This window comes from Gallinula chloropus, assembly GCF_964237585.1.
Source record: "Gallinula chloropus genome assembly, chromosome: 3".
NCBI lineage: Eukaryota > Metazoa > Chordata > Aves > Gruiformes > Rallidae > Gallinula > Gallinula chloropus.
Genome location: NC_140087.1, coordinates 77,433,474 through 77,445,726, shown reverse-complemented (window position 1 = coordinate 77,445,726; position 12,253 = coordinate 77,433,474). Strand labels below are relative to the sequence as shown.

Here is a 12,253-nt window from a genome sequence, read left to right as displayed (position 1 = left end):
CAGCTTGCCTTTCTGAAAAATGATTGACCTAGATACAGAGACTGACTTCACTTTCCAGTATAAAGACTTTTGTCTTTGGAGAGAAAGCCACTACAATATTCCATCTACACTTGCTCAGAAAATATTACTGATGATGGGACTGTGATTGCAAGGGAAAACTGGGTTTGGCAGGTTCTTTTCAGAGGAAAAATTGGTCAAAGAACACTGGAAGGAACACTCCTATTCCTTAAATCTGTAGCAGAAAGAAGCATAGTGACTGATTTGTCATTGTGCAACGCTTAGGTGAAAATGTGAACTGGGTGAAACAATGCCAAGGGTTTTAGTGAGTTTTGTACGTTGGTGTTTTCCCCATTATGTTTACTAGAGAATTGGTAAGACGCATTTTGAAATATATGTGCTTGGTCAGAAACCTAACTAATGTTCCTTTCTCAAGATGTTTCAGTAATTTTGGAAAACTTGTGAGTCTTTCAGAATTGTTAGAAGTGTCAATCTCTGCTGACTGCCGACACACACAATCTACCTAACCATGTGCCAGGCATGGGAGTAAGGGCAAGACATTGAACTTTTGAAAACTGCAATGGCTCAGAAACTTTGGACATACATATTTTTCTCCAGGGCAGAAGCACCACTTCTTGTCTCTCTGTATTGTGCTTGCATTCATCAACTGCATTTTACTGCTTAAGGATAGCAACTGTTTGATTGATGTGTTGCTGTAATTTGTGATATATGCTAATGAAGAAATTTATAGCTTTATACTAGTTATAGACCATCTGTTGATGCCGTTTGTATGCCCTGGGACTCTGGTTTCTTTAAAACTAACAGCTGTTCTAAGCCTTCACCCTTAGTAGTCCAGCTCTGAAATTTCTTTTCAGCTTCTACTTCAAAAATATTTTGTTGTCCTTCTAAACAGAAAAACAAGTCAGCTATTTTTATCAAGTCCCATAGAATCCAGTGTGTTGGATTTGGGTTTTTTTTTTTCCCTCTTCAAGATCTAGAAAATGCCTGCAGATAAGTCAGCACTGGTTTTTCCAGAAGAATAAACCTTGTCCATATGAACCTTAAAACTTGAACTTTGACTTGAAATTCCTCTTAGATTTTTAGGGAGTTCAAACAAAATACCCAGCTCTGTTCTGAGTGTGTGATTGAAGGACAGGTTGTCATAGCAACTACATTATGTCAATAATCCATTCTAATATAAAACGAAACCTCTGAGTTCAAAAAGTGTGGGATGTGGTTATTCATTTACCTCGCTGTAATGAAGTTGAGAAACCATCACTTCCATTCCTGTCTTTCACAGAATCATAAGGGGCCTTTGGAAAAAATGCCTACTCCAACCTCCTCCTCAAGTCAGGGCAGCTTCAAAGTTTGTTAGTGCTTTTTGTATACAGTAGTTTGGTTTGAGTAGTAAGAGCACAGCCCTTTGCAGAAGGACTTGTTTTTCAGATTAGCTAGCTGGCTCAACATAGTCCCAGAGCCTGCAAATTATTTGCTGTCAGCTCATTGATTTGAGCACCCCTTGGGAATGTGACTCACTTGGGTCTTATTTCATGTAAGCAAACATATGCAGGTATGAAAGCGTTGTCAGTGCTGTGATGTTAGTCTGCTGCTTACCATGTTACGTATTTCATGCTTTGGACGTTCATTCCAGAGTAGTTCTGAGCAAAAACTTTGACTGAAAAAATTGCAGTGTGTGTGAAGTTGGACAAAAGGAAATGTCTTGCTGATTCTTAGCCACGTTAATGTTTATAAATATCTGAAGTGTGGGACACAGGGGGAAATGACCAGCCCCTTTTCAGTGGTCTGTGGGGACAGGACAAGGGGTAATGGCCCCAAGTTGGAGCACAGGAAGTTCTGCACCAATATGGGGAAGAACTTTTTCCCAGTGAGGGTGACAGAGCCCTGGGACAGGCTGCCCAGGGGGTCTGTGGAGTCTCCTTCTCTGGAGACATTCCAGACCCTTCCGGATGCCTCCCTGTGTGACCTGTCTTAGGGAGCCTGCTTTGGCAGGAACGTTGGACCCCCATGATCTCTGAAGGCCCCTTCCAACCCCTGTGATTCTGTGATACTTTAATGGATTTGCTTTCATTGTGCCCCTTTGCATGACTCTTGTCAGTGAAAGATTATATATAGACTGAAAGTGGTAGCAAAAGTGTCCAGACCATCTGTTGTACGAGTCTGTTATGTTCCTTAATCTATAAAGCAAATTTAACATTTGTATTTAATGTGGTACTGGATTCTAGGTAGGCTTAAGGGCATTTCAGTGATCAGTATATCAATGAAATATCACAAGGAGTTGAGTATTTTTTTTCTTTTGGCAAGATGAGAGGGGAGTGAGTTGGGTAGAGGGTAGATTCATTAGGTACAATGCACCAAGAATTCAAATACCAGAATCCTGTTTATGCTTGCCCCATCAGATTTTAGGCCATATTCATGCTGAGGACTGTGGAAAAGAAGTGAAAGTTTGCTTTAAATTATGTACTTAATTATAACTGAGATACTGCTGTAGGAGGAGCACAGCTTGAGAAGAATTTTAGAGAGTAATAAGAGTTGTGCATGCCTGATGGTTTTATATATTAATTAGTAGCACTTGTTTTTAATATTTTCAGTAAACCATGATTATTTTACTTAGAAGCTTAGCTGAACTTCAAATTTAGTTTTAAAATGTTTTCTATTCACTTGATTGCACTTGGCTTTCACTTGAGGAGTGTGGTCAGATGGAGCAGTCCTGTTGTCACCTACTAAGGGTTACTTCACAAGGCCTGAGTGAGGAATGAGCTGCCCTGTAGTAATTGGGGCGGGTAATGCAATATATTAGAATTGAGTAAATGGTTAAGTAAATTAATTTCACTCTATGTTATCAGGGAGGTGATTGATTGCATTTTTTTTTAACTGCTAATGTTCACATGAATTGTTTTTTTGTTGTTGTTTTTTCCTAGGTGGAGAATCATGAATTTCTTGTCAAGGCCTCTTTTGATCCTAACTTGACAGAATTGAGAGAGAAGATGAATGAACTGGAAGAAAAAATGCAGTCATTTTTAAAGAGTGCAGCCAAAGAACTAGGTAGTGGATAAAACCATCTTTGATTCTTACCTCCTTTATAAAATGCTTTGGGATCAAGTGATAAAAACTGTTGTAGAGGAGTTAAGGGAGGTTTCTATTATTTTATTATTATCTCGGGGTGACTCCAGTTATCACACTACAGTCTGAAAACGGAGTCACTTTTGGTTTATAACTTGGCCTCTTTTTTTTAAGGACAGCATTCCAACATATTTCAGAAATCATCACATATGTTGCAAGATACTGCAGAATTCATTTTATAGAGCTGCAAATCATCTAACTCTTAATAAGCCTAGTTCTATTTGACATCCTTTGAGGACACACATTGAAAGTCCCTCCACCCAACCTCCTGTGCATTTTCTATGAGGCATTTAAAGGATTTCTTATCCTATGCAAAAAAAAAAAAAAAATCTGTGCACAGCTGATGAACCAGACATTCAAAGAGCAACTTAAAAAATAACTAAAAGATTTTTAATGTAAATATGACAAGGAAAACTGGCACTGCCATAGTTATTTTACCAAGGGCTTAAAGATGTAGCCTGCATTTTAGTCTTGATTTTTATTTTTTTTGAATGAAAACAAGATAGCTGGATGAAAAATAAGAAAGGAAGACAAGGTAGTGTAGGGATGGAAGGAGAAATCTCACCAGCAGAAGTGTATGTTAGTAGAAGGATCACAAGACTCCAGGTGATGTCCTTTACGGAGCAGCAGCAGCGTCCTGTGAATGTTTTTCACATTTCTGGAGAATATGTAGCAATAGAATAATTGTGACCCTGATTTGAATATGCCATTTAGGAGCATATCAAAGTAAGAGAAGAAAATTAATAAGTAAACTTACTAGTCTTGCTATTTCTTATACCTCCACAGAAGCAGAGCAAGGATACTGGGTTGTCTATGTAAGAGAGGCTATATCATACAAACTGGGGGCTAGTAAGAAATAGCACAGGCTGTGTGATTCTTTATAATAGAGTTATTTGGATTGTGGGTTTCTTTCTTTTCCCTTGAAGGTTTGGAAGCTGGCAAAAGTATCAAACTGGAGACAAATTCACAGTTTGGACATCACTTCCGAATAACTTGCAAGGAGGAGAAAGTTCTCCGGAACAACTCAAAATATTCAATAGTGGATACACAGAAGAATGGTGTTAAATTTACTAACAGGTATGAGAACATCTTTGGGGCTTTTTCACCCTGTTGTGAGAAAACAAAATTGGGCCTTTCTTTTTAATTCTGCTAGCAAACTGTTTTCCCTACATCTCAAATGACTGAATTTAAACAGATCTAAGACATTGAACAAGACTGGCATGAGGGTGGTGTAGTCATATAGTTTCTGTTAGAAGGTGCATTCCCCATTTACTTTGCCAACTGTTAGCTATTTTTGGTCCTTTGACTCAGGCTAACTTCTCTGTTTTAGCTGCACCTAGTAGCATAACTGCACTCACTGTGTTTATACAGACACTTTTAACAAGCTGCAATAAGAAAAGAGCTATTTATGTTGACCACCAAATATGACATGCATCAGTTTTGGTGATACTTTTTTTTTTGGTTTTTTTTGTTGTTCCAAATGATGCTGTAACTTCTGTTGGTCCTACATGTTGGACTTCCAGCCTGTGGCTCTAGAGGTTAAGCTATTTTAAAATTACCATCTTCGGGCTAATTGCATTGATGTTGTTTCAGTGTTTCCCTGTCAACAAAGCAAAGGGACCGCACTTTGTTTAGCGCTTTCAGAGCTTTTTAGAAGGAGCAGGGACTGCCTCAGTCATTGGGTGTCTCTGTTTCTGTACTTTTTATTTTTACACAGAGCAAATGGGGTAGAAGGTTGCATATGCAGAATCAAGTAATAACTGAGGTTGAAGGCAACCTCTTGAGGTTAAATGGTCTAACCCCTCATTCAGAGGTTAGAATCAAGCAGAGCCTCCTCAGAAATTATCTGTCTCAAGGTTAGATGAGGTAGGTCAAGGCCTTGCCCAGGTCCCCATTCTCCAAGCATCCTTCATAATCTTATGGGGCACAAGTTCCAGTGCTGAAATGACTCTTGTGAAAAGAGTCGCAGCTAGTTTATAGCCTTTTGGACCCATGCTGCATGGAGCTATTTCATCCCAGCTGCAGAACTTTGCATCTGCTTGTGTTTAAATTCTTGTCCACCTACTTCTCCAGTCTGTTGATACCTCAGTGAATGGCCATCCTGTCCTCTGGCATACTGACAGCTTCCATTAACAGGTTGGTGTTCACAACCTTACTGAGAGTGCATTTGACAGCCCATTCAGTCCCATCAATCAGGTTGTTAATCAAGGCATAAATAGTATCAGACCCGGTATCAACCCCATGAAGAGCTGCTAATAATCAGTCACTAATTTAACTTCAGCCCCCTGGCAAGTTCTTTGTCAATGACAGGTCCAGGAGAAAACTGGCCTTTGAGGTTCTTGCATGTGTGGTATATGGAAGGGTAAAAATAGCAGAGATTAATACATTGTGCAGTCTGTTTCAGACACACCATTCTGCTGTTGCTTTATGTATAACAGTGCCTGCTGGAGTTAGCATCAGATAAGTGAGGTTTTTGAAAGATATCTTGATTGACACACGTGCATGAGGAGCACTGCCTACAGGGCAAGGTTGGTTTCAAGCCAGTGCTATTACTAATAACAACACTTTCTGTTAGTCGATCGCTTTCCTAAGTGAGAAGTCCTTTGCTTTGAAAAGGAGGGCAAACATACTAGTTCACACCATGCAGTATGTTGATATACTTTGCACCAATTTACTTAAATTAACGAAGTGTAAACCTTAATTGCATTTTATTTTAACATTTACTGAGGATATTTTTTCAAAACGTTCCTGGGTTATTTTTTTTCCAAATATGTTATGAATCTAAAGGTATAATACTAGAAAGATGTGGAACTGTTGGAGAGGGTTCAGAGAGGGCTGTGAAGATGAGAGGACTGGAGCACCTCCTCTACAAAGAGAGGCTGGGGGAGCTGGGCTTGTTCAACCTAGAGAAGAGAAGGCTGCAGGAGGACCTCATTGTAGATTTCCAGTCCCTGAAGGGACCAGAAGCAGGAGGGGAATCAACTTTTTAAAAGGGCAGACAATGGCAGGACAAGGGGGAATGGATTGAAGCTAAAGGAGAGAAGGTTTAGATGAGATATTGGAGGGCGGGGGAGGGGGAAGTTCTTTACAGAGAGAGTGGTGAGGTGCTGGAACAGGCTGCCCAGAGAGGTGGTGGATGTCCCGTCCCTGGGAGTGTTCAGGGCCAGATTGGATGGGACCCTGGGCAACCTTGTGTAGATCCAGGCCTGGAGGTTGGTGTCCCTGCCTGTGGCAGGGGGGTTGGAACTCTCAGATCCTTGGGGTCCCTTCCAACCCAGACCATTCTATAATTCTATGTAATGAAGTTAGGCTTTTCCATAACTGAGAAGATGGTACGTAGAACCTCTACTGTGTTATCTCTTACTTTCTGAAGGAGGAATCCCATGGATTACTAATAAAACAGACTTCTCTGTGCTAGTTAACTTAGAGTTGCTTCTGTACCTGGTACTTGAAGCACAAGGCTGATTTCTGCCTATGGTTGCACTACTTGGGAGTGTTTCATGTTCAGTCCTGCAGATTGCTCCAAACAGGGAGACAAGCTTGGGAAGAACAAAACACTTTTTCTTAGAGACAGTAGGTCACTGAGATATCTACTGAATTAAATAAATCAATGCCTTCAGCTCTGATAAGTCTGTTGTAGTACTCTGGGCTAATTGCACTGTTGCTTAGCAGCAATTCTCAGTTCTATAACGTGCCACATTTTGATGCAAAATGGCCAGAAATTCAGCTTTAAGAGCTTTTATCACATAGCATATCTCTAACAAACAAATACTGTAAGATTTATAAGAATCCTGTCTTTTGAGGTGCTAAAACTGTTGGTTTGGCTCTTATGGGCGGTCTTCAACTTGGCATTAATCTTACTGATACCCTTGTGTGGATGAGTCTTAGATCAGTTGTGTTGTGGTCCTTGTGCTGAACCTTGCTGTTAAGACAGGTGGGGACAACTGGTATGGACTCACAGGTGAGGAAACCTAATGTTTGGCATTTTAGCAGTAAAGACAGAGCATCACAGCTTCTAAATATTGTGGTTTTGTTCACAGCAAACTGAGCGCCGTCAATGATGAATATATCAAGAACAGAGAAGAGTATGAAGAGGCTCAGGATGCCATTGTCAAGGAAATCATTAACATTGCTTCAGGTGAATATATATGTCATTGTTGATATATATCAGAGTCTGGAATGCTGGGAGGCTTTGCAGTTCTTTGTAGGCACTTCTACAGCGAAGAACCATAATGCTCCCCAAACAACGAGGTTTGGCTTTTAGAACATCGTTGAAGGTTTGAAACATGTTGTGTTCTGTGGTCAGATCTTTTCCTGGCATTGATACAGATGTGTGATGTTGGGGTGTTTGCAAATGCTAATCCCATAAAAAAAGATGAAAAATGCCTATAAAGGCCAAGGCTGTCTTCCACCTGCCTCCCTGACTAGGCATCTCCACCCGAACAGCAGGCTAAGTAGAAGGCAGAAGAGGTAAAGGACAACAGAAAATTGAGGGACCTGAGGTGTGTGAAGAAAGAATATTGGTATGCAATATAAGGTCAGGTTAGTCATTCCTTATATAGTGCAATAAAAAATGAGAATCAGAGAATCTTTTGAGTTGGAAAAGACCTTTAAGATCATCAAGTCTATTAATGTAGGACCACCAGGTCTGCTGCTAACCCATGTCCATAAACACATCTATGCATCTTGTAAATACCTCCAGGGATGGCGACTCAACCACCTCACTGGGCAGTCTGGTAATGACTGGCAGCCCTTTTGGTGAAGAAATTTTTCCTAATATCCAATCTAAGCCTCCCCAGCACAACTTGAGGCTATTTCCTCTTAACCTATTGCTTGTCTTGGGAGAAGAGACCCAACACTCACCTGCCTACAATCTCTCTTCAGGCAGCTGTAGACAGAGATAAGGTCTCTCCTGAGCTACCTTTTCTCCAGGCTAAACAACCCCAGTTCCTTCATCTGCTCCTCATAAGACTTGTGCTCTAGACCCTTCATCAGCTTTTTGCTCTTCTTTGGACATGCTCCAACACCGCTTTCTACTAGTGAGGGGCCCAAAACCGAACACAGTAATAAATGTTCTCCTTACTAATGTTCATATATTTTACTCTTAAGATTGCCTGCTTAAAGGCAATCTGTAGTAATTCTGCAGGACAGAAGTACTGTCCTTCACCAAAAGAAGCAGGAATTTGGGCTGGAGCATGTGTAAATATTGTGTATCCCAAAGGCACAAGTTCCAACAGCACAAATCTTAGTTCATTGAGAGAAGTAGAAAGCGAAAGCAGTAATGAACATTAAACTAAGGGTAAAGTATTGAAGATTTTAAAAAGCACTTTTGAAGCTGATGTATTAATATATTTGAATGTGTAGTAAGTTATGGTGGAAAGCTTCATAAACTTTGACCTGTTATAATAAGGAATTTGCCAGTATAGTGCAAAACCAATAGCATTTTTCCGCCCTATATTGGGAATTTTCAAGTGGTGTGTATAATACTAAAGTTTGTATATTTATGTGGAAAACTAATTGGGAGTTATATAGTGGAATTAGCTTTAATAAGTCATCTATAAATACTTGGTATATTTAAGTCTTGTTGGTGCTTAAAGCTTCTGTCATAGCCTTACAAGTGAAATATATCAAGTGTGGGACACAGGGAAATGACCAGCCTCTTTTAAGTGGTCTGTGGGGACAGGACAAGGGGCAATGGCCCCAAGTTGGAGCACAGGAAGTTCTGCACCAATATGGGGAAGAACTTTTTCAGAGTGAGGGTGACAGAGCCCTGGGACAGGCTGCCCAGGGGGGTGTGGAGTCTCCCTCTCTGGAGATATTCAAGACCTGTCTGGATGCCTCCCTCTGTGACCTGTCCTAGGGAACCTGGTTTGGCATGGGGGTTGGACTCGATCTCTGGAGATCCCTTCAAACCCCTACAATTCTGTGATTCTCTGTCTTTAAAAAGCATTTTTCTTCCCCAAGTAGAAGCAGTTAAATGAAAAAAGACTGGAATGTATGTGTCATTCTTGAATGAAAGTTCCCTTAATGATACCTAGGCAGTTCAAGAGATGATGTTAGAACAGTAAATGTACTTTGTAGAGGTAGGACTGTTTCTGCAGGTCTCTGTTTACCTCTTCTTAAAACCAAAACACCCAAACTGGTTCCTCAGTACCTGGTGTTTTACAGATCTCTCCATAGCATCATTTGTGTAAACGTAAATGGTTGCTGAGTCTGAATTGTCAGCACTGGGTCTCTGTTGTCTTTGCTTGCACGAACATCAAAATGCAGTGTGTTATTGAGGAAGGGAATTGTACTGGATTTCCAACCATCTGCCTTCCCATGCTAAAAGAAGCTATTTCCAGTTGTCTGGTGTTAAGGCAAAACAATCAACATGGCTTCGTCTCTTCCTTCTCCTAGTCTGAAGAAGTCACCTTTGTAGTCAGAGCATGGAAACTTCCATTTTCCAAAAAAAAATGATTACACCTTAAACTCCCACAGAAGGTGACTGCTGTGTTGAGTAAAATTAATTTTACGGGCTTTATACAAGCTCTAAGGTGTCTTTTCAGCAAGAACAAAACCATACCTAACTTGTTGAATTTGCTTCTCTTTCTAATCAACCCCAGGTTATGCAGAACCAATACAGACGATGAATGATGTCATAGCTCAGTTAGATGCGATTGTCAGCTTTGCTCACGTGTCAAATGGAGCACCAGTGCCCTATGTCCGTCCTGTCATTCTGGAAAAGGGGCAAGGAAGGATTATACTGAAAGGTGCCAGGCATCCTTGCATTGAAGTGCAAGATGAGGTGGCCTTCATCCCCAACGACGTTACTTTTGAGAAGGGCAAGCAGATGTTCCACATTATTACTGGTAAATGTTTCTGTCGTCTTTTTCATCTCTTATTTAAGTTTTAAATGCCTCGACTGTTTCAAATAATGATGTCTTCAAAAAACAATAATAGGAGCAAGCAAACCAACCAGCAACGCAATAAAACTCTGTCAAAATGATTCCTCTAATCAGCAAAGGGTGAACACTTAGCAAGTTATTAATTCTTCTGTATGGGGGATGAGGCTTAGCTCTGAAAAAGGAAGGGAGGGTATTTGTGACTGTTCTTGTTAACACGCAGACATACTAAACTAATAGTCATGGAATTAGTTGTTATGATTGTAGTTAACAGGGCACTTCTGAAGAATGTGATTGCTAATTTAGAAATAGTCATTTGGGAATGAGAGAGGGTCTGCTAGGGCAATAGGAAATAACAAATTAGTCCTTCTCTAATATATGCATTCTTTGCTTTAGTGAATGTAACTCCACCAGCCAGGCAACCTTAGGAGCTGGAGAACCTGAACCTGCTTAAGCAATTTGGAAAATTCCACTAGGCATCGACTGTACTGTGGCTATGTGGGAACCTTCTGTAGGCAAGATTTTAAGCAGCCTCTCTGTTAATGTTTTCCTGGTTTAGTATTAAAGTTGATTTTAAAACACAAAACATGTTTTAATGACTGTAACCTTTTTTTCCCAATTCTCTGGTGTAATTAAGATAATTTTACTTCACAGGAAAACATTTTTAGTGTTTATCTGTTTAATTTGATTTTAATTTCCATCCAGATGTCCTTGACATAAATTCTGACTAGCAGAGATCTGAAATTAGTGATTAATGAACACTTCTAACATAATGAAAAACTAAAAATCCGAATACATGCGTGGTAGCACTCCTGTTTTTCTGGTTAGCAAAAGGGTAAAATTGGTTTTAATGATCAGTTTTCTGGAAAAACCCTTTTTATTTCATTTGTATGCCAGTTAAAATTAACTTCTTAATGTCTGTTTTTGCTGATTCAGAATCCCTTTATATTGTAATTCACATCATGGGTTAGCCTGTCCCCAGTCTGTAACTAAGCTATTTAATTCTCATAGACAAATTGCAATTGTTGTTTGAGATGAAAGCAAATTATTTTCATTATTAAGCAGTGATACTGATGACTTAGAAATGAAAGCTTATTAGTTTTTTGTATGGACATGTTTTTAATGCCTGTGTACACTTCTGAGCAGTCACAGAACTTCAGAAGTCCTTGACCCTCCCCAGTCACCTTTCTTTTGCAAAAGCAGCTTTCAGTAAGACGCAGAAGCAGGCCTCAGTAGTAGTGGAGCTACTTGTTGCACCTGTTAGGCAAGTCTGCTGCTCTTTCTGGGCAGAAGAGCAAGAGGTTTAAATGTTCCTTGTTTTAAGGTAGAGCCCGTTCTCCTGTAAAAGGAATGTTGAAATGTAAAAATGGTGGGTTTTTTAATGCCTTTGTGTAATATTTTCTCCAGGCCCTAACATGGGGGGAAAATCGACTTACATCCGCCAGACTGGGGTGATTGTTCTTATGGCCCAAATTGGGTGTTTCGTACCGTGCGACTCGGCGGAAGTGACCATTGTGGATTGTATCCTGGCCCGGGTGGGAGCTGGAGACAGTCAGCTGAAGGGCGTGTCTACTTTCATGGCTGAAATGTTAGAAACTGCTTCAATCCTTAGGTAAGTCCTGTGCTTGTTTGATTTTGTTAGTTGGGGAAAGGAGGTGCTCTAAGGAAGATGCATTTACAGAATCACAGAATCACGAGTTTGGAAAAGACCTTTGAGATCACAGAGTCCAACCATTCCAGTCCTATGCTAAACAGTATTCCTAAGCACCTTGTCTATCTGTCTTTTAAATATATCCAGGGATGGTGACTCAACCACCTCCCTGGGCAGCCTGTTCCAGTGCCTGATAATTTTTTTGGTGAAGAATTTTTTCCTAATGTCTACTCTGAACTTACCCTGGAACAACTTGAAGCCATTTCCCATCATCCTATCACCTGTCACTTGGGTGAATAGACCAACACCCATCTCTCTACACCCTCCTTTCAGGTAACAGTAGGCAATGATAAGGTCTCCCCTCAGCCTCCTCTTCTCCAGGCTAAACGACCCCAGTTCCCTCAGCATCTCCTCATAGCGTTTGCTCTCCAGACCCTTCCCCAGCCTTGTTGCACTTCTCTGGACACACTCCAGAACCTCAATGTCCAAAGTGCTGTGTTCAGTTTTGGGCCCAGCCATCCAGCCAGTTTTTAACCCAGCAGAGGCTGCACCTGTCCAGGCCAGAGGCAGCCAGTTTCTC

General features: G+C 40.6%; 1 protein-coding gene across 1 annotated transcript in view; it reads left to right on the top strand.

Annotated features, from left to right (window-relative positions):
- MSH2 (mutS homolog 2) overlaps positions 1-12,253 on the top strand; it is a 61,288-nt gene that overhangs the window by 40,589 nt on the left and 8,446 nt on the right. Inside the window, exons 9-13 of the mRNA XM_084261314.1 lie at positions 2,937-3,060; positions 4,065-4,215; positions 7,179-7,276; positions 9,744-9,989; positions 11,430-11,634. Of these exons, the coding sequence (XP_084117440.1) occupies positions 2,937-3,060; positions 4,065-4,215; positions 7,179-7,276; positions 9,744-9,989; positions 11,430-11,634 (824 nt within the window). The remainder of the gene's footprint in view (positions 1-2,936; positions 3,061-4,064; positions 4,216-7,178; positions 7,277-9,743; positions 9,990-11,429; positions 11,635-12,253) is intronic.